Raw genomic sequence first — 21,401 nt, forward strand, 5'->3', positions numbered from 1 at the left:
ACAGCAGGAGCAAACGCTTGCCTCGGGGAGGGAGAAAAAGAGCCAGAGCGTCCACAGCGGAGAATAAACAGAAGGGCAACCATGGCAACCATGCGCGGGAAGTCTTCTTCGCTGCTTTTGTGGCAGGACTACAGCGCCACTTACAGGCCTGGCATATGTACTACAGTGCTTTCGAGCGGCCTCGTGTGAACGGACACGTTTATGGTGCCTGTTGCATGTGGACGGAATACTTTTTTGATAACGATTGCGGTCCGTTTGCGTTATCGTCCTCGTGTGGCTCCTGCCTTAAGGCCGCTACACACCAACCTGAGACCAAAGAACGCGTACCGAAGGCGTCCCGACTTTTACGTCCGCTACCTCGCCTGCGTTGGCTACGTCGCCCGCCTATGAACACACCGCAAAGACTTCAGTCGGCGAGTGGCAATAACTGTCCTTACCAGCAGGCAGCGGTAGTGTGTATTCGTCATTCAAAAGAGGCAACAGCCAATCAGAGTGATTTCTTTGGCCGACATCGGCCGCGGGAGGTGTGAAAATGTGCCGTAAAGTAACGACGGTGCGGGACACACCAACCTGAGTAGGGCGCCGCGAATGACCGACTGCCTCTGACGGCCTCCGACTCCCAAAATCGGGTAGGTGTGTCAGGGCCTTTAGACCTCACAGATGCCTTTGATACGATTGACCACTCCATTCTTATCTCTCGTCTAGAGCACTGTGTGGGTATCAGGGGCACTGCCTTATGGTTCAGGTCCTATTTGTCCCAGAGATCCTTCTCTGTTAGGCTTGGCGACTTTACATCGTCTTCTGCCCCCCTATCCTGTGGAGTTCCCCAAGGTTCTATTTTGGGGCCCATTTTATTTTCCTTATACCTTCTCCCCCTTGGACACATTTTTAGAAAACATGGCGTCTCCTACCACCTTTATGCGGACGACTCCCAAATATACCTACCCCTAAAAAATTAAAAAACACCAGCTCTCTGATGCCCCTGGTTGACTGTCTTAATGACATAAAGGCCTGGATGGCCTTAAACTTTTTAATCATAAATGAGAGCAAAACGGAGGTCATTGTGTTTGGACCAAATAGTGATGTCCCTTCCATTGACCTGGGTTCCCTGCAACCATATGCAAAACCCATGGTCACTAATCTGGGCGTCAAAATCGACAGTGCTTTTAAATTAGATAAACTCTGTGGTTGAATCCAGTTTTTATCACTTGAGGGTCCTGTCCAGAATTAAACCGGTTTTATTCTTTTTAGACTTTGAGCGTGTAATTCATGCCTTTGTTTCTACGCGTATAGATTACTGTAATGCACTTTATGCCGGCCTAAAAAGACCTCGCTGGCACGCCTGCAGCTGGTACAAAATGCTGCGGCTCTGCTGCTTACAGGAACACGCAAGCATGAGCACATCACACCAATTCTGACTTTCCTCCACTGGCTTCCTGTCCATTTTAAGGTTTTATTATTTGTTTTTAAGTTGCTTAATGGGCTGGCCTCTCAGTACATCTCCGACCTCCTAAAGGTGTACACCCCCTCAAGGGCTTTGAGGTCGGCTGATCAGCTGCTGCTGGTAGTCCCTAAAACCAAGAAAAAGACCCTGGGAGATCGAGCCTTCTCAGCGGTAGACCCAGGCTCTGGAACAACCTACCCCCCCCATGTAAAATTGTCGCCCACCCTCCAAACTTTGAAGTCCCGCCTAAAGACCCACCTCTTTTCCCTCGCTTTCGAGTCAGTCTGAGCTATGTTTTATCGAGTTTTATGCTTTTATTGTCTGTCCATAGCCTTTATGTAACGTTTATTAATTATTATGTGTGCCTTTCATCTTTTCTTATGTGTGCCTTTTATCTATTGTTGTAATATTATATTTTATTATAATGTTATGTTTGGTGTGAAGCACTTTGGTAAACCCTCTGTTTTTATTATGTGCTATACAAATAAAGTGGATTGGATTGGATTCAGATGGAAATGAGTAGTCCTCACTCTGCATGTATATTTTTTCCAAACTGTTATTTCTGTAATTTCTTTCTTTTCAAAAGGCGTTAACTTGTTTTGTGGCTAAATATAATTCCCCTCCCTGCAAGACTAATATGAAATGTAATTTCCACCACTGTTTACTAGTCCTAATCAAATAAACTTCAAACATGAGATATTCATTTTGCAGTTCTGACTCCAAAGTAATGTAATCCAAACTAATAAACATTGTGGGAAAGATCGTTTTCTAAACTCTTGTGTGAACTAGCGGTTATAATCTCTTAAATGTAGCATGTAGTATTAAAATATTATACAGAATATTCCAAGCGTGGTTCTTGATATTACACTAAAGGACTGGTAGCACATCGACCTGCTGAAACAGTCTCATCAAATCAGATTAACTTGATTTAACTGAGCGTGACGGTTAGTATAATCTCATTATTAAACTCAACATTGCATCATCAGCGTTACAGAAAACCTTGTTACCTAAGACCTCTGAAAATAGCCTTCCACCTTTTTCTGCAGATTCAATTATCCTTTAACTTCAACTCAGTCTCCACCTAAGGGGAGATTCACTTTTCTGGGTCTGGATCACTGAGCTTAAGCCCACAGTTCACGACTAAATACTGGGTAAACAAGGTCTGTCACATTTGAAAGGACAAAACTGGTCTATCCAGGATTTCAAACTGTTCCACAGTCAATCCTGCTAAAGTTATAGGGAAAATACTACATCCATATGATTAGATTCAATGGATGATGATCCAATATAATCTATAAACAGGGAAAACATTGATGCCGCTCATATTTTAGTTCCGCCTTTATTTTTTAGAAATTTAGAAATTCCTATTGCAAGTCTGTCTCCATATTCGTCAACATTTCTTAATATAAATAACTGTATAGCCCCATCACAAAGTTGTCAAATCATTTTTAGTTGCTTTTTGTGAGGTTATTTGTATATGTGAAATTGTCTCATATCTTGCAGGGCCCTGTAATTCTTTAATTGATTGGAACTACTTGGAGTTTGTTGGTTAACCTCAGTTTGGTTTGGGACTAAAGTAGCTGCCCATGAAGTAACCTTCTCTTGGCTTTTTCATCTGCTTTACTGAACCTTCTGTCATCCAACAGAGCTCTTAAATTGTGTTTTGGTAGTGCTAAAGGAAGGATAAGAGAAAGGAAGAACTAGGGAATCATAACGTGGGTGGAAGCAGTACTGGGTATAAGATAGGAAGGCCAATGGGGGCCAAGCTGGGCCAAGTCTTGAGCATGGTTAACAGATGGAAGTGCTGAGGTGAGCAGGAAAGGCAGTGCAGACGTGACAGGCCCTGCTAAGTCCTTATTAAGCGCTGCTGCAGGCTTCCCTCATGTACTGTGGATGAATGTGCTGGACGTAATAATCCTCACACACTGTGCATTAAACCGCAAGTCTGTGATGGAGGCTAATGTAATGCCATATAATAAATCTCACACAAATTTAAATTAATTTTAGTGTTGAATAACCGGATAATGACGATAGTGGTGCGGATCCATGTCCATGCCAAGTTAAGCTCACTGCCTTTCCAACCCTCCCATGGTTGGAGATCAAATATCTCTCACTGGCTCCATGTGTGACGCCTGAGATCTGCTCTGGTTTGAACCTGTTAACTGATAGACCAACTGCTGTGCTGTAAGTCCCTCAACTCAGCACGATCGGACAGCGCCGTCACCCGCCCCCCCTCCACGCCTCCCTTCATATTTGTGAGCACAGTCAGAGGGATCGTTATACCATGAGTCTGGAACTGCCAAGCATGGTGTCCCTGTAAAATGGATGGAACATGGGGTGGAGGCTATGTTGCGTAATATAATTTCAGAAAGGTTGTCTGGGTGTAATTGAGATACAAATCTCGGATGAGATAAAGACTCCATACCATAGACTGTATATAAAGATGGAGGCATGGCGGCTGGCTACAGTATAGGTCATAATACCCTGCCCTATCCATGTTATCCATGGCCTAACAAAAAAGTCAAAGTACATGTAAAATATTATACAGTTTCTGTAATCTAATCAGTAGCGTGGCGTGGGGAAAAAATTAGGGGAAGCCAATAATACGTCCTTTCTTTTGGGTCGGGGGTGTGGTGGTCAATGTAATAACGTAACCAGATGAGTGATTACAGCACCCGGTATCATTTTACACATCATACAGATGCAGGACTTACACACGCCTGTTATCTAACCGACAGGTCTGCACGCACTCTCCATGCGAAACTCTAATAAGCATTAATTCACAAACAAAATCAGGTTACGTCCGATTCACTCCTTGATGCGATTTGATTGGATTGTGAGGCAAGGGAAGCCAGCCGCCTCTGGCTTCCCTTGGCATGGCCCTGACTAAACTCTGGCCGTTTCTCAATCACGAGGATACTGGCTTCCAAGCCAATATTTCAAGGATGCTACCTCATCGAGTGTCGCCGAAGTACTGTTCCAATCTCCAGCATACTTGGAATTCCACCGAGACCGCCTCCTTGGTTTGGGGGAAATTTCGAGGCTGCACATGGGTATACTTCGCGTCCTTAAAATCCCCACAATCCTTTGCGCACGGACCAATTTCAAAAACCCTTGCGGAGGGAGCACACATTTAAATGTAAGTATGTAGTGGCGTAGAACATGTGTTGGTAAATATGTTACTTTGTTACATTTGTTGTCACCAAAAATCTCTTCCGTGAAAGTAAAGCAAGTTCGTAATTGGATAGACATCGTGAGGTATTTATTTTCGGTGAAACCGTTAGAGAGAGTGGCACACTTGTTAGCCTGTTCCATTCTTCTTCGTTTTCCGAAGCCGTGGCTTGGAAGTATAGTTGCTTCGTTTCTCAATGATACTCAATGAGAATGGGGGAGAGACGGGCCGGCAGCAACACACAACAAAGAAGAATTTCCGAAACTAAACAAAGTGTTTTTATTTATTTATTAAAATTATAACTACAATCCGAAAAAACAGGGGAGGCCTGGCTTCCCTTGGCCTCAGGAGAAAACGCCACTGAATCTAATAGTAGTTCTTGTCAGGCTGATATATACTCAAGTGTTAATTTTAAATGAAATATTTCGTATTAATCACTTATTTGAAGCTATAAATCTGATGCCAGACGTTATGACTGATAACTGTGACTGAATTAATTAGCTGCAAATTTGGACGCTTGAGAGGGAGAGGAGCTGTTACTTTACTTTCTATAACAACCACAAGTCTGTACTTTAACATGTGTCAACTTGAACATAAATGTATTTTAAAGATATCCTAGCCAAAGCTACTGTGGTGCTAGCAGAGCAGCTAGGTGGCTTGTGCTAAAAGCTGTGGTTTTGCTTGGCTTGTGATTGCATCGTGCAGGTGTGTGGGCAAGACCTAGATACTAAGCTTGAGCTCCCCAAGCACTACTGTGCAGATTTTGGCTCCAATAGGGGATCTTTTAGCTTCACTTGTAGAGTGGAAAAAAGTAGCGATGCCATTGTACATCTACATAAAGTATATGTTGTAAAAATGTACCTGAGGGGAGGATTTCAATTCCAACTGCTCTCTTATCACAAACCTTTATTACTCCCTGTAACTGCAAGTTTATTTCTTTGTAACTGGTGGACTATCTTCTAAATAAAGAATTGCAAAAAAATAAGTTTACCTGAATCTAAAAAACACACAAAAGCGATAAAGAAAAACATAATTAAGAACATAGAAACTATCTGTATCATGTGATTGAGTCAGTGATAAAGCCTAAGCAAAGCAGGTAGAAGGAAGGAGAGGAGACTCACTCTCAGGCTGCTTCTCGTTAGGAGTGATGGAGCGTATGAAGTCCTGCGGCGTCATGTAAACCTCAGCATCACCGTGCTCGCCGATGACCTTCAGCGTGGCAAAGTAGCGAAATATTTTGTCTGGGGTTGAGTAGGCTCTTATCCTGTTCTCATACTCCATCACCTGCCAAGCAGAGAGGAACCACAATTAATGATCACACATGAGACGGAAGCACCACTCTAACATACCTCAGCATCAACCGAATCAAGACCCAGCTATCCAATCCTGTGTGCAGGAAAGTCAAATTAGTTGAAGTGGAGTTAAGAGGGTGGAGAAGTGATCAGAATAAAGAAGCAGGTGGTGATAGAAAAACAAGTTGATGGACTCAGGGGGGGTAAGTATATTATCCTCCCGACTCAAGCATCCCGTAATCAAAAAAGGAAATAGTGTTATCAACAGCATCGAGACTGACAGGTTAACAGAAGAGACTGCAGGAACTATCATGGCCACACAAAGCTGTGACAACCACACATAAGGCTAACAGCATGAAAAACCAGAGTCCAACATTTTGGAAATGACTAAATCATTCAGCTCTGTTACACACATTAGCCACGTCAATGTTTGCCTTGACTCTGCCATTTGCTTTTCAGCAGAAAGTTTCCAACAAATGCAGCAAAACTGGGAAATTGTTACAGCGGTGTCGGTTTGGGAATCGAGCTGAGCTACACTAATCCACACAGACCGTTATTTGATGTGACACTGAATGATTGTGTACGCCACACAAACTCCCCTGTGGAGAAAGTAAAATACGTTACGCAGCTTCAACTTCTTGAAGCCGTTATCAAATCCAACTTGATAAGAAAAAGAGTGAGAAACAGACTTTCATCAAAAAGGATTCTCTTCTCGCGCCTGTAGCGATGATTGCGTGCCTCTTTGTTGGTTCCCCCTTTTAAGCAGATCTTATTGGTCCATGGGGAAATCACCAGAGTGTGTCCCCCAGAGGAGGGAACCATCAGCGTATGGATGAGAGGTTATGGCACAGTCATGTGGAAATGCTAACAGAAAGCCCGGGATACGATGTCATCTCATCTTCTCAGATTTATAGGCTACTGATCGCAGCATCACTCACACTGATGGAGACTCTAGCCTGGTTTGAAAGCTTTCAGCCATTGATGCAATCTCTTCTCCATTACAAAAATTGCACATTTAAAACCAGGGGATGAATTTCAACTTACACCAGTTATTTATTACAGTTTCTCAAAGATTTTTCTGCAAGTGTCAGATCTTTTTAAAAGTAAGAACTGAACATGAAAATCTGAGTGGAAATTCCCTCTTGCTACATAATTTTGCACTTTAGTAATTTGAGTGTTTTCAGACAAAAATAAAGAAAAACATATGGAAGTACCCACAATCTCAACAACAAATGATCTACATTTGAAGAACAGATGCACATTTTGAAGATTTGCACACAACTTCACACAGCAAACTTTATTAGACAGAGACTCTTTATTGTACGTACTGAGCGAGCTGGAACAAACAAGCTATTTTTACCAACACGCTAGTGAGTCCTGCAGTGCTGTGATTCACTAAAAACGTTCTGCTCCCTAGACGTCTGCTGTATATGCTTTCAGCAGGCTGAGGCTGCTGCTGAGGCAAGAGTGATTGCACAATTGTTACAGCTACACCCATATGTACTGTTGCATCACATTTCCTTTGAGAAAATTGCATCCACAGTTCAAAACTCTCCCTCATTCCTTCTTCCTGGTCCTCCAACGGTAATATATAGAACTACACACTGTGTATTTCGCACCATATCAAAAGGGCCTTTTTTTTTTTTCGGGCTGTCCTTTGTCGCCTGGTACCTAATTAACATCAATAAAATCTGTATGACAGCACAATGCGTGCAGATTCCTTTGTTCGTAAAATATTGCATCAAAAATATACTGGCTTTTGCATTCTGATCATTGATTGGGAGGGCTTTCAAAACACATTTCGAGGTGAATTAACTACTGGACTAAGTGAACAGTTGAATGTTGATTATTTATTGATTACCTTGCGGTCACGGAATCCAGAGCGTTGCTTCTTTTTTTTTTCCTCACCGCCTTCAGTTATTTCTTCGTCTCCGCTGCTGGCCTCCACCGATTTCTCCGACTCCGTCTCGGCATCGGCATCCTTCACGAAATCCACCCCCTCTCCGGCTGTTTGCTCAAAGTGTCGAACGGAAGGCCCCGCCTCAGCATATGCTCTAGTTTTCAACAAAAAAACGAATTAGAAGGAGACCAGGGAGACATTTCTATGTCATTTACAAAGACAAATGTATTGCAATACCCTTCTGTGTTTTGCTCTTGAAGTAGATTTGGTGATGTGTGTGGCTGACTTTGTTCTGCAGCTATGATTCTGGGGGAGTCAGAGAGACGTTGTGCTGTGCTGTGTTTTGCTTGCTGAGAGGTCTACCAGGGCAAGCTCCCACTTGACCATCTTCAGACTAAATTGAAAATTGGAATAATAATAATAAATAGCAGAGTCTGTCTTGGGTTCATAATAATTCAGTTTAACGAGAGAGAGCAAGAATGAAGCCTGGGGTGAGGGCCTGGAACAGTCTCGTCCCATCAGTCTTAAATGCCCTGAGGCCGCATCCATCACTCCGCCTCTTGCACAGTCATTCTGTCCCCATAGAGCTCTAACGTCAAAACTCTCCCTTAACTAAACACAAGCCTCGTTAGTAATGAATAGCCATAAAAACATTATGCGACACTCCTGGGGTGGTGCCTTGGCATGTCAACAGAAATGCAGGTAAGCAACTTCAATGGGTGGTTTCCCTAAAGGCCCTGACACACCTACCCGATTTTGGGAGTCAGAGGCCGTAACAGTCAGGCATTTGCGGCGCCCTACTCAGGTTGGTGTGTCCCGCAACGCCATTGCTTTACGGCACATTTTCACACCTCCCGCGGCCGATTCAACACAAAGAAAGTCGGCCAAAGAAATCACTCTGATTGGCTGTTGCCTCTTTTGAATGACAAATACACACTACCGCTGCCTGATGGTAAGGACAGTTATTGCCACTCGTCGACTGAAGTCTTTGCGATGTGTTCGTAGGCGGGCGGCGTAGGCGGGCGACGCAGGCGACGTAGCCGACGTAAAAGTCGGGACGCCTTCGGTACGCGTTGTTTGCTCTCAGGTTGATGTGTAGCGGCCTTAACATTTGTATGTAACGGAGGGGAATCGACTTTGGCATGTGCTAAAAAAAAAAACTCCAATCAAAAACTGAACCACGAGCAAATCCTAGTTTACTCGATGTGGATCAAGGATTACTTGTTGAATAGGCTCCGCGCCAGATAAAGCCTGAAGTTATGGTGTGAAGAGAAGCATGGTCCAGTCAAAGAAACAAGAACAAAAAGGCAGCTAAAAAAAAGCATGGAAAATAAAATCCCAGTGATTTGACGTTGTGAGTAAGACAGTGTTTGGGGTTGTTGAGCAAGTTTGATTGATAATTAGATAAAGCCAAACTACTCTTTAAAATGACAATAATAGTAGAAGGCAATTATCATTATCCCAGTACTACTCATCATAAGCGCACAGCAGAGGTAATTCTGGGCTCAGACTTACCTTTGCCAGAGCAGTCCAGCACTGGCAGACACACCAGTGACCCCAGCCAGGGCAGCCAGCATCAGCCTCCTCCGGCCAGACCCTCGCACAGCCCCACTGTTGTAACGGCGGGTCAACTGCGTTAGCCCCACCGAAACTGCGGACAATGCCCGCAAGCGGAACATCCTGCGGGAAGTAAAGAAACAAAGGGTGTGGTGATAAAGCTGCCACTTATAACAGGGCTCATACAGGACTGTACTGTATAAAAATGTACAACAATTTCGTTTTCGTGATTTCCAGCATGTGAGCATAGAAAAATAATGCATGCGCTGATGGCTAATCAAGTATAAAACAGTTTCAAACTACACATATCGTCGGAACTTCTTGTAGAAGTGGCCCATAGCTACAACTATGCTAAGAACAGTTCTTCTTCAGAAAGTCGTGTAAGTCTTAGGCAAGGATTTGGACAATTTGGCCACAGAATGTATTAACAATCATCTCAAGAGACAAAGCTTAGAACAATAGCAGTGCACTCGTGGGATGTGTCTTCAAACGGCTCTGCAGGAAAAACTATACCTTTAAAAATCAATGAATAAAATGTCCTGATCCTCACACACCTCAATTAATAAACAACAGAAAGACGGGATAAAACAAATTGCCACCAGTGCAGCTAAGCTCCAGAACTTCATTTTCAACTATAGTGGTGCTTCATTCATCTGTGTCATGGAAAGTTGATTAAATATTAAGCAATGGGGCTACTCGTGTGCATCTGTAGCTCCCGTGTGGCACAAAGGATGGGACTGAAGAGTTCATCCCACTGAGGCCTGAAGCTGCCACCTGTCGATATCGTATTAACAATTCAGACACGGATGGCAAACTGATTTGGTAGAAAGACAGACTAAGACATGGCATAAGCTAATTGGAGTGTTTGGCAGCCCATGGCAATTGGGACTAAGGGGAACCGCAAGCATGCATGCGTACCATTTTGTATGAAGCTGAAGACTGACGCTAAGTCAGACTGGTGCCACAGATATTACGTAAATAAGGGAAAGGAATAAAGCTTTCCAATGCAACAGAACAACTTGAATGTAAGCTGATGGCACAAAAGAAACAAATATGTTAGCGCTTACATTGTGGCACTGACCATGCTAATTGGTTTACAATGAATATGCTTGTCATGCATCTACAGTATACGGTTTAAATGAAATAATTTTAAGTCCATTTTAAGTCCATCCATCCATCACCCGACCACCCGCTTATCCGTGGTCGGGTCGCGGAGGTAGCAGTTCCAGCAGAGAGCCCCAAACTTTCTTTTCCCTTGCCACATCAACCAGCTCTGACTGGGGGATCCCAAGGCGCTCCCAGGCCAGAGAAGAGATATAATCCCTCCATCTGGTTCTAGGTCTACCCCTTGGTCTCTTCCCAGCTGGACGTGCCTGGAACACCTCCCTAGGGAGGCGCCCAGGTGGCATCCTAACTAGGTGCCCGAACCACCTCAACTGGCTCCTTTCGACGCGAAGGAGGAGCGGTTCAACTCTGAGTCCCTCCCGGATGACCGAACTTCTCACCTTATCCCTAAGGGAGACACCAGCCACCCTGCGGTGAAAACCCATCTCGGCCGCTTGTACCCGCGATCTCGTTCTTTCGGTCATGACCCATCCTTCATGACCATAGGTGTGAGGGTAGGAACGAAAATGGCCCGGTAGACAGAGAGCTTTGCCTTCTGGCTCAGCTCCCTTTTCGTCACAACGGTGCGGTAAAGGGACTGCAGTACCGCTCACGCTGCTCCGATTCTCCGACCCATCTCACGCTCCATTGTTCCCTCACTCGAGAACAAGACCCCGAGATACTTGAACTCCTTCACTTGGGGTAAGGACTCATTCCCTACTTGGAGTGGACAGTCCATCGGTTTAATTTTAAGTCAATTTGGATAAAATGTTTCCACCAAATATAATCAAATATCATGTCAGTACCAATACAACATGAACAATTAGCCATATCTGTAAATTAGAAAATGGAATTGATGAGAAAGAAGGCCATCATTTCTGGATCAGTTCTCCAAATCTGATCTGAGATAATATTTTGATGCCCATATCAGATCTGCTTTTTTTAGATTTCTGCCACAGAAACGTACACACATATGATAGAAAAACCCTAATACACTAGAGGCATTGGGACAAACAAACAAAAACACAGACTGTATGACTCTAAGCTAGCAGCTGAGGACCGCCCATTCAGCTGAGATGAAATTAAATAATTATCAAAGTCAAAGTTACCCATGATCTGTGAAACCTTTTTTTTTTTTTTTTAAAGGTCACTGATGGACATCATTTTTGGTAAAAGATTTCTCAAGCTGCTTCTTAGAGATTTACTCTTAGAACAGTATCCAGTTATACAGTCACTTGGATCCACCCTTTCTTGTCTTTGTTCTACATCCATGAAGCAATAGACATCCATAACCGTTTGTCACATTTAGAAAAAAATCCCACTGTTTATATAATTGAAAAGAGTTATCAGCATCTCTCTGTCTTGATCAAACGCATATATTACCTACACTGCAAATCCCAGCCAAAGACCATCATATTTTACATCCAATTATGCCTACCTTTTAGAATAAAGGATGGCTTATTCAGCATATGGCTGTCCCAGTTGTATCCTTTCATAGTAAGCCAAGTGTTTAAAGGCATTCATTTGGTTAACATTTTAAAAGCCATTCAGTGCAGCCAGTCCCACAGCACAGTCCAGAGTTACACTCAGCCTGAATACTGGGAACTGAAACTGAGCTGGGACCTCATAAATACAGTTATAAGACATATTTACTCAAAAGCAATAGGGATGTTGCGGATTGCGAACTGGTGGCTGAACGTTTTAGGGCTTCTTAAAATCAACGTTATCTCTTTAGTTTTCTTAATATCTACAGATAGGTTGTTTCCTTTCAACCATTGATAGGTCCATCACCACCTTCCTTTAGGCATCCTTATTGTTGTCATTTATCAGTCCAATCTCTGAGGTGTCATCTCTGACTTTACGGGCAGTGAAACGTTGAGATGCCCCATGAGAGAGATAAGTGTTTATGTTATGTGAACACTGCCCGGTACTTGGATGATCACATCCAGTAAAAACCAAAAGGGACAGCAAAGGAGCGGGCAGTCGGACACCCTAACAGCCTGGGGCACTTAAAATTATGTTTTATGCTCCGAGTTGAAACTAGTGATGCATTCATCTCGAACAACAGTAAACTGTGCTGTTCCAAGCCACTAAACTTTGCAGTTCCTCTGTTGCCTAGGGATGTGTTTTGCCTCGAAGCATAGATTTAAACAGTGGGAGTGGATTATTGCCAAAAGTACCAGGTGCAAAGATGATGAAAAGTTGATATGGTTACCTTCTACCAAGGTCTGTGACTTGCTTGTGAATTATGACAACTAACTTATGAGGTGATTTATAAAATGTATCATCCCCATACATCCGTTATTTAGAATGTTGACTATTCAAAATAAAATAAAATGCAGTTGTAAACAGACAACGGTAAATCATACACAAAGGTTTGGTCCTTTTCAAAGCGTGGTGACTCATTGGATAGCCATTGTTATCCGCCTAACTGGAATATCAGTGAGAACTGTGACATAACTGCAGGTAAAGAAATCCAAAAGGGGCAGCAAACAGAAGCTGTAAAAACCTCCTAGGTTCTGTGTAATGCCCTGATAGCTAGTTTTGTGAGACACACAACTACCAAAAACTGAGGTCCAGGGAGAATACCATCAATGTTAAAAAGTAAGATAATTTAACATCACAGGTTAGCAAAAAAAAAGGAACCTGTTCATATATTTTCCTCTCACAACTATCTAACCATATAACACAAACACAATCTTAAAAAGATCACCCACTAACATTGCGTTTTCATGAGGGGTGTGGCTGACATGATTTTATGATCCCCACCAGTGTGTAGCTGTCAGGGTCTTTGACAACAACACTGCACACAGTCATCAACAGCTAAAGTTAACTGGTAAATATAACATAACAGCGGTAAGAAGAAAAAAAACACATAATCTTTGCATTATAATAAGGGATGTGTTTGACCTGTCAGAGTGGACACCCGAAGCTCCAAAGTTGTTCCAATGAAGCACAAGCACCCCAATGTTTGTTTTTAGCATTAAGTTAACGTGGTTGACAACAGCCTCCAGTAATGTTATACTCGCTGTCTTTTAACCATTAATATGTTTTCAATACCAATCCTAAATGCGCATTACTTCAGTTCTTAATGTCACAAGCTTAGCTAGCGAGTCCAGCACCCCGATAATTATTTCGTACGACAGCTAACACCAGCTAGTTAGCAAGCTAACAGTGAGCATTAGCATAAACGTCCACTATAAGCTCATGAAAAGGCTATTTCGTCGGCTACATAGAGTTTCGTTAGAGGGCTGTCTTAGCATAGAAGCGGCTCGGTTACTCACGTTAATGACAACACAAACGCCAGTCAGTCCAAAACGATAATGTCTTCAGCGTTTCACCTTCCCTCTTGTGTCTGCAGAGATGGAGTACCAGTTCCGTGTTCACCGAGTGCCGTGCACACAGCGGGGAGGGGCGACGTGCAGCCCGCCCAGTGCAGCTCAGACGAGCTGTGTCCCACCACTGCTGGGGATGTGCTGTCTGTGTATTTGCTGCTAACAACTTTCACGTACTTTCAAGTAATTTTATGTTATTTAGAATATGGCTTGCTCCTCTGTTCAACACATTCCTTCACCATATGGGAGCTGAATGGACAAACATAAACTGGAAGAGGGAAAACAATGCTGAGCATCCCTTTTACTTTAACTTATTCAAATAGTAGTCTATTTATTCAGATTTGGTTTTGTATACCCTATATGCACAGGTGGAAGAAGATATTGTACTGACGTAATAGTGTATGAATACATGTATGTTACAAGTAAAGGTCCTGCATTCAAAAGGTTACACAAGTAAGAGTACAAAAGTATTCGCACCAAAATGCACCAAAAGTAAAATGACTCATTATGCAAAATAATATATGATATGTTTTTATTATAATTAGCGATACATTAATGTGTTTATAAAAGCTGGTAAAGGTGCAGCTAGTTTGAATTACTTTGTACACTGTAGGGTAGCTGATACTCCAGGTGTAACTAAAGTTATTTTTAAGTGATATTTATAATTCAAATCATTAATCAAAATGTGCAAAGTAACTAAAGGTATTAAATAAATGTGATGGAGTAAAAGTACACCATTTACCTCTGAATTGTAGTGGGGTAGAAGTAAAAAGTAGCAAACAATTGAAATACTCAAACTCAAATCAAAATTATAAATGTACTTTACACCATATTAGAACATGTAGGCTATGATTAGAAACTGATTGTTAGCATAGCACAGGTAGCCTACATATAGATAGATTGTTTAGAACCTCAGTGGTTAAAATTACTGAAACTGTTTATTTGGTAAGTTTTAAAATATATACACCTTGGCAGCTTTGGCAATTCAAATCAAAAACATAATTTCAACTGAATTTAATTAGATGTTTTGAGAGTCCCTGACACTCATGCATGGCTTGACACTCCTCCAGTATAAAATGTATAAACACTAAATAACCTGCCTCTTCACATGTGCAAGTTACATATATTTGCTGGACTTTATGTAAAAAAATTGCTGGGTTGCTGAGTCAACTGGGGATGTGTCACAGAAGACGTGTCCCTGAAATGCCAGGGATGTCAGAATAGTTTATATCCACCTCTAGACATAAACAAACTGTAAACAAATTGTCAAAGTTATCTTATCTTAATCATACTTGCATCTCTTAACTCAAAGTAATTAAACTAAATTGCTTTTTGTAGAGGGGAAACTTCTCAGATAGACATCTGGCCAGAAGGTTTTTTAGAGTGCGTTGACAAGACATACATTTTGAGAATTCTCAGTTGCAATTGTGAAGTTGTAATCTTATTAGTCTAAGGATAGAGGGTGTCGTTTTTCTCATACGGATATTCTGAACAATCTGTGCTGTTGTATTAGCTGTAAAGTTTCTCTACTGTAGGCTATTTTTATTATATGTACAGCACTTTGGCTCGACCAAAAATCGTTTATAAATGTTCTATATAAATAAAACTTGATTTGATTTGATTATTGGCGACCCCAAACTGATAATATTTGGCCTTGTATCTTGGCTAGGTGGAATGCGCACCAACCTGCACACACAAATAAATATCAGTTAACACATACATGATATCAGACCTGTTAATACACATTTCTGCAGATTTGAAGGCAGGAGGAGACATGTCCTTGCTTAGTATTTCTGGGACTCCTCTTTCGGCATGCTGAATAACAACACATTTACTTTTATGTCATCTCACTTTAGCAACAGGATGCAAATACACAAAACTTGCATCACTTTAAAGTATCATGTCTTTAAATGTTGTTAATTTTTTTAAGTTATTAAATAGAAAACTGAGCCAAATATTTATCCTTTAAAGAAGCATTATATAAGGAGGATTTGATTTATTGCATTTAGAAATTGGACACTGTCTTGACAACTGGGGCCAGAATCTAAGCATTCAGTCTTTATATTGCTTTATCGATAAAACTAATAATTTTGTTCACAAATGCCATGTACTTATTTGTATTATTCTCATAAATATGCCGAACACAATGCAAATCAGTTCTCTAAATTGTCCAAAAGTAAAATCGGTTTAAATACTGGAATCAATCAGAACCACAAAAGGCCAGTCCCTTGTAGTTTAACAGTAGGCTACAACTTTCACATTTAAATGTCATGCAAAATACATACAAAAAATAATTGGACTGAACCAGTTGGAAAGGAAAAGGTGATAATTAGCTTATTGGCAAATTGGTTTTAGACCTGTCACCATGTTAGGGGTGTCTGTTCAAGGTGTTGGGTTCAGTGCTGGCCAATTAGAAGTTAGGAATCAATCAGTTGTGTAAAACTTAAAAGTAATGGCATGCCTTTCTACTCCCACTCTTTGAACGGTACTTCTTGTTTTACTGAATTTAAGCTGATTGAAGGTTATGCACAGGGCAGGCCCTGACCAATTTGCTGCCCTAGGCAAGATTTTAGCTGGCGCCCCCCATGGGTTGATGCGCCCTTAGCATTTGCCTATACTGCCTATGCCAGGGGTCGGCAACCCCTGGCACGCGTGCCAGCCAGAGCGCGTCTCCCCGTTACCTGCAGAAGGAAGCCATGCACGCAACGCAGCCCCGCTCTCTTTATCTCCAGGTGACTTTCTGCCGCTTTCCTCCGTGGTGCAGTGCTGATCGTTTCACCACAGAGGAAAGCACTTCACTAATTTCAGTACCCATAAGGAGCTGTACAAATGACGCAGTTTTTGCGTGGCTGTGTTTATTTAGTTGAAAGCCCAGTGCTCATCTCTCATCGAAATAATATGCTACAAAGGGGCGGACTGGCCATCTGTGTGTTGAACTTTCCTGTCGGCTCCCAGACCGTAGTCGAGGAGGGCAGAAGCAACAAGCTTCAGGTTCAATAACCCACTTTAGCTTAAATGACTGGAGAGAGGCGAACTCTTCTTGGGAGGACGTTGCATTTATTTAGCTGTTTTTCTGTTTCACAAAATACATCACAGACCTCTGTTTTTCTGCTTTCCCGTTTCACTTCCAGAAACATACACACGTTCCATCACTGTCGTTCTACCATTCACAAACACACATGTACAAGCCGCACCCCTCTCTCTCTCTCTTAAAGGGACAGTGATCTCATCTCACTCTGCATGACCCTAATATCATAACTTGTGTGTTCTGGAGAATCACAGAACGGACGATCGTCCTTATTATTATGCCATTTAAACCAATTTTTTAAATGTGTATGTTAAATTTGGCATCATGTAAGTTGCGCTGACAGGCATACTTGTCAACCCTCCCGATTTTCGCGGGAGACTCCCGATTTCATTGCCCTCCCCCGGTTTCCTCCCGGGGTCATATTTCTCCCGCATTTCTCCCGATTTCTGACAAAATCAGATTAACACACGACTGTTTCCCTCGGACTTTAATACAGCGACACCATTGTTTGGTTTCCATGGTAACACGTCTCTTTAGTAGCGCGCGCAACTCAAAGTCTGAGAGGGTGAGGCAGATATTCACAGAAAACAGAACAAGAATCGACAACTGCTCTGCTCACCCCTTTCCTGTAAAATACAGGTCCAGCCCACACATATGCTCCATCAAGGACTGCCAAGGGCCGGCCCTGGTTTTGCATACAAGCAGACTGTTTACCCTGCAGCCATTGTGTTACATTGCAACAGTAGTGTTAAGAACAGCATTGCACGCCTTTCCCATTCATCCTGCTCTTGTTGCGGTGCAAAGGTGAAGAGGGAGATAAGACAGACCTGCAGAAGAGCCTCCTCTGCTCAACTGTATTAAGTACTTAATGACAGTGTTGCTACGACGGCGACTTGTGTTTGGTTTAAGAGGGTGTGTCAGTCTTGAGTGCTATATTAAGAACACACTTGTGAATCCATAAGGGAGTGCTGACTGGCTGTGTGTGTACACAAGTCCCAGCTGAGCTGCTTTGTAAAATGACAACTCAGGTGAAACTTGATCCACAAACTGTATCTCTGTATGGTGAAGGATGGCTCAGGTGAAGACCTGCAGACATAAGCAGGCTCTTGTTTCAGCAGTCATATGCTGTGTGGTGTCTGTGAGCCGTAATATGTGTAAGAGTAAGCAAGAGAAGAACAGCAGCATACACTGCCTAATTAGGTCTGTGTTTACATGATGAAGTATCTGCTGGTGGTGTGATGGAATTGAAGTTACACACCCACTCATGCTTGCTTTGGGCATTACCTTTTTTGTAGACCCATGGGATAAGCTAATTCATACAGCTGGAGACATTTTTAGCCATGCTTAGACATGCACGGGCATACATAAAGTGTATCTTAGACCCAATTCCAACTAAGCTGTTAAAGGAAGTTTTTCCATTAATTAGCACTTCTTTATTAAATATGATCAATATGTCTTTATTATCAGGCTATGTTCCACAATCATTTAAAGTAGCAGTAATAAAACCTCTTCTTAAAAAGCACAACCTCGATCCAGAGGTTTAAGCCAATTATAGACCTATTTCTAATCTTCCGTTCCTCTCAAACTTTCTTGAGAAAGCGGTCGCAAAACAGTCGTGTGATTACTTAAAAAACAATTATTTATTTGAAGATTTTCAGTCTGGCTTTAGAACACATCATAGCACAGTGACAGCTCTGGTTAAAGTCACAAATTACATTCTAATAGCCTCAGACAAAGGACTTGTCTCTATTCTTGGTTTGGCTCGATCTCAGTGCTGCATTTGATACTGTCGACCATGATATCCTATTGCAAAGACTAGAGCACTTAGTTGGCATAAAGTGAACTGCTTTAGGCTGGTATAGGTCCTATTTGTCTGAACGCTCTCAGTTTGTGTGTGTCAATGATGAATCTTCCATGCAAACCAAAGTGAGCCATGGAGTGCCACAGGGCTCAGTGCTCGGACCTATTTTGTTCACACTATATATGCTTCCACTAGGCAATATTATAAGGAATCATTCTGTAAATTTCCACTGTTATGCGGATGATACTCAACCATATTTATCCATCAAGCCTGATGAAACCAATCATCTAAATAAAATTGAAGACTGCCTCAAGGACTTAAAAACGTTGATGACCTTAAACTTCTTTATGTTAAACACGGCTAAAACTGAAGTTATTGTACTCGGCCCAAAGAATCTACGAAACTAATTGTCTAAAGATATACTAACTATGGATGGCAAGGAACCTTGGTGTTATATTTGATCAGGATTTATCTTTTAACGCCTACATAAAATCAATCTCAAGGACCGCCTTCTTTCATATACGCAACATTGCAAACATCAGGAATATCTTGCCTCAAAACGATGCAGAGAAACTAGTCCATGCATTTGTTACTTCTAGGCTGGATTATTGTAACTCTTTATTATCAGGGTGTACCAAGAAGTCAGTTAAGTCGCTTCAGCTGATTCAAAATGCTGCAGCAGGCGTACTAACCAGACTTAGGAAAAGGGACCACATTACTCCTGTTCTGGCTGCCTTACACTGGCTCCCTATAGAACACAGGATATCATTTAAAATTCTTCTTCTCGCCTACAAAGCCCTTAATGGGCAGGCGCCATCTTACCTTAAAGAACTCATTATACCCTACTGTCCTACTAGGGCATTGCATTCCAAGAATGCAGGGTTGTTGGTTGTTCCTAGAGTCTCTAAAAGTACAATTGGAGCCAGAGCCTTTTCTTATCAAGCTCCACTTTTGTGGAATCAGCTTCCAGTTTGTGTTCGGGCGGCAGACAGCCTATCCGTTTTTAAGAGTATACGCTTAAGACCTTCCTTTCTAATAAAGCTTATAGTTGATAAAATCAAATAATCTAACAAGACTGTATTGACGTAGACACGTTGTGCCTCTTCAACTATACATTTTAGTTCTTACTCTTTCACTTAAATCCTAAAAAACTTAGATCTTATATTTAAAACTAAGGTTATTACTACTTCTCATTCTTCTAAATGTATTCTCTCTCTACTTCTCATACTCTGTACTTCTGTAATCTATTTATTCTATTTTCTCTTTATCCAAACCTTTCCCCTCTCTGACCTCTCGAGGTTCTATTAGAGGGTAACAGGTTGAAGAGAGGCCTATTCCGGCCGGGCTGAGTGTTTATACCGTATTCACAGCGTACCTCCTTACCTCTCACCAATTCCAATTAAGGTTCCAGTGGGGACCTTTCTCCCTGCGTGTGCCTCTCCACCTCTGTTTCTTACTTCTTACTTGCTACCCTTTTCCCTCAAACTATCCTAAGGGAGTGCATGTACATAGATACGTTGTGCCTCTCCACCTCTGTTCCCTACTTCTTACCTACTCTTTTCCCTCAATCTATCCTAAGGGAGCGCATGTACGTAGACACGTTGTGCCTCTCCACCTCTGTTCCTTACTTCTTACTTGCTACCCCTTATCCCTCAACTTATCCCAAGGGAGTGCATGTACGTAGACACGTTAGTTAAGCTGCTATAGGCTTGGACTGTCGGGGGAAACCTTACTTCTTCCTTCTGTCTGTCTGTACCTGTGTACTCTCATGTTCCGATTAACCAAGCTTCTCCCAAATTTATTTTTGTGTCTCTATAACGGGATCCTGAGTCGAGGCTGGTCCTGTGTCCTGGATCCTCTATCCTGAGTACTGGATTTGAGTCCTGGACTTCGAGTCGTGGCTGAACCTGTCTCTGCGGTCCTGCCTGACTCTCATCATACTACTTCCCTGATTGCTCCCACAGGATTGTCGACATCCTTGCGGATTCATCTTCTTATTATAGACACATGCATTTCCAAACATTTGGTCAACCTGCGCTGTAAAATGTATTATCTCTTCGATTTACACACGGCATCTATTGCACATTTTCCCTTTAAACTGTGGGGGTTTCTCTGGAAGTTTTTCCTTGTACGATGTGAGGTTCTAAGGACAGAGGGTGTTGTATTGCCATACTGATATTCTGTACAAACTGTGAAGTCCACTGAGACAAACATTTGTGATATTGGGCTATATAAATAAACATTGATTGATTGATTGATGCATACACATCTCTTATTTTACTCAAGGTTTTCATCTATGACCTTTATGGGTACAGAGAGTTTTTAAAGCAGTTATTTTCCTACATTCATTTTTTTTCTGTCTCCATGGAGTTACATTTGTATGTTTTATTTTAAGTTACGCAGTTAGTAGCCTACTGTGTGTAAAGATGTATTACTTTTACTTGACCTCTGTTTTTGTTTTCATTAATCATGTTAATATGCCCCTGAAAGGAGTGTGATATAAGAACAAATTGTGGTATATTTTGTAGCTCACATAAGGATCTTACAAGCTCAGACAATGAGATTCTGACAAGTAACTATAAGTTTCATTAATTGCACTGATTCAACAATGTTATCATGCAGAACTCACTTGACTGACTGCAGTGTATTTTGTTTACACTACTGATACGCCATTTGCACATACTGTCCCGTGTACATACTGTAAAGGTTTATAAAAACAAGTGCTAGTAGTATTTTGCACCACACAAAGATTCGCTTTGTGAATCGAT

General features: G+C 41.9%; 1 protein-coding gene and 1 long non-coding RNA gene across 3 annotated transcripts in view; both read right to left on the minus strand.

Annotated features, from left to right (window-relative positions):
• micu1 (mitochondrial calcium uptake 1) overlaps positions 1 to 13,912 on the minus strand; it is a 39,240-nt gene extending 25,328 nt beyond the window's left edge. For both annotated transcript variants that reach the window (XM_079686068.1, XM_079686067.1), the window contains exons 1-4: positions 13,754 to 13,912; positions 9,324 to 9,488; positions 7,770 to 7,962; positions 5,738 to 5,900 (exon numbers count right to left, since the gene is read on the minus strand). In XM_079686068.1, coding sequence (XP_079542194.1) covers positions 5,738 to 5,900; positions 7,770 to 7,962; positions 9,324 to 9,487 — 520 coding nt within the window. In that variant the 5' untranslated portion in view covers position 9,488; positions 13,754 to 13,912. The remainder of the gene's footprint in view (positions 1 to 5,737; positions 5,901 to 7,769; positions 7,963 to 9,323; positions 9,489 to 13,753) is intronic.
• The window catches only part of LOC307043661, a 401,538-nt gene that overhangs the window by 316,354 nt on the left and 63,783 nt on the right, over positions 1 to 21,401 (minus strand). The gene's annotated exons all lie outside the window — the stretch shown is intronic.

Source organism: Notothenia rossii (assembly GCF_949606895.1).
Source record: "Notothenia rossii genome assembly, chromosome: 6".
Classification (NCBI taxonomy): Eukaryota; Metazoa; Chordata; class Actinopteri; order Perciformes; family Nototheniidae; genus Notothenia; species Notothenia rossii.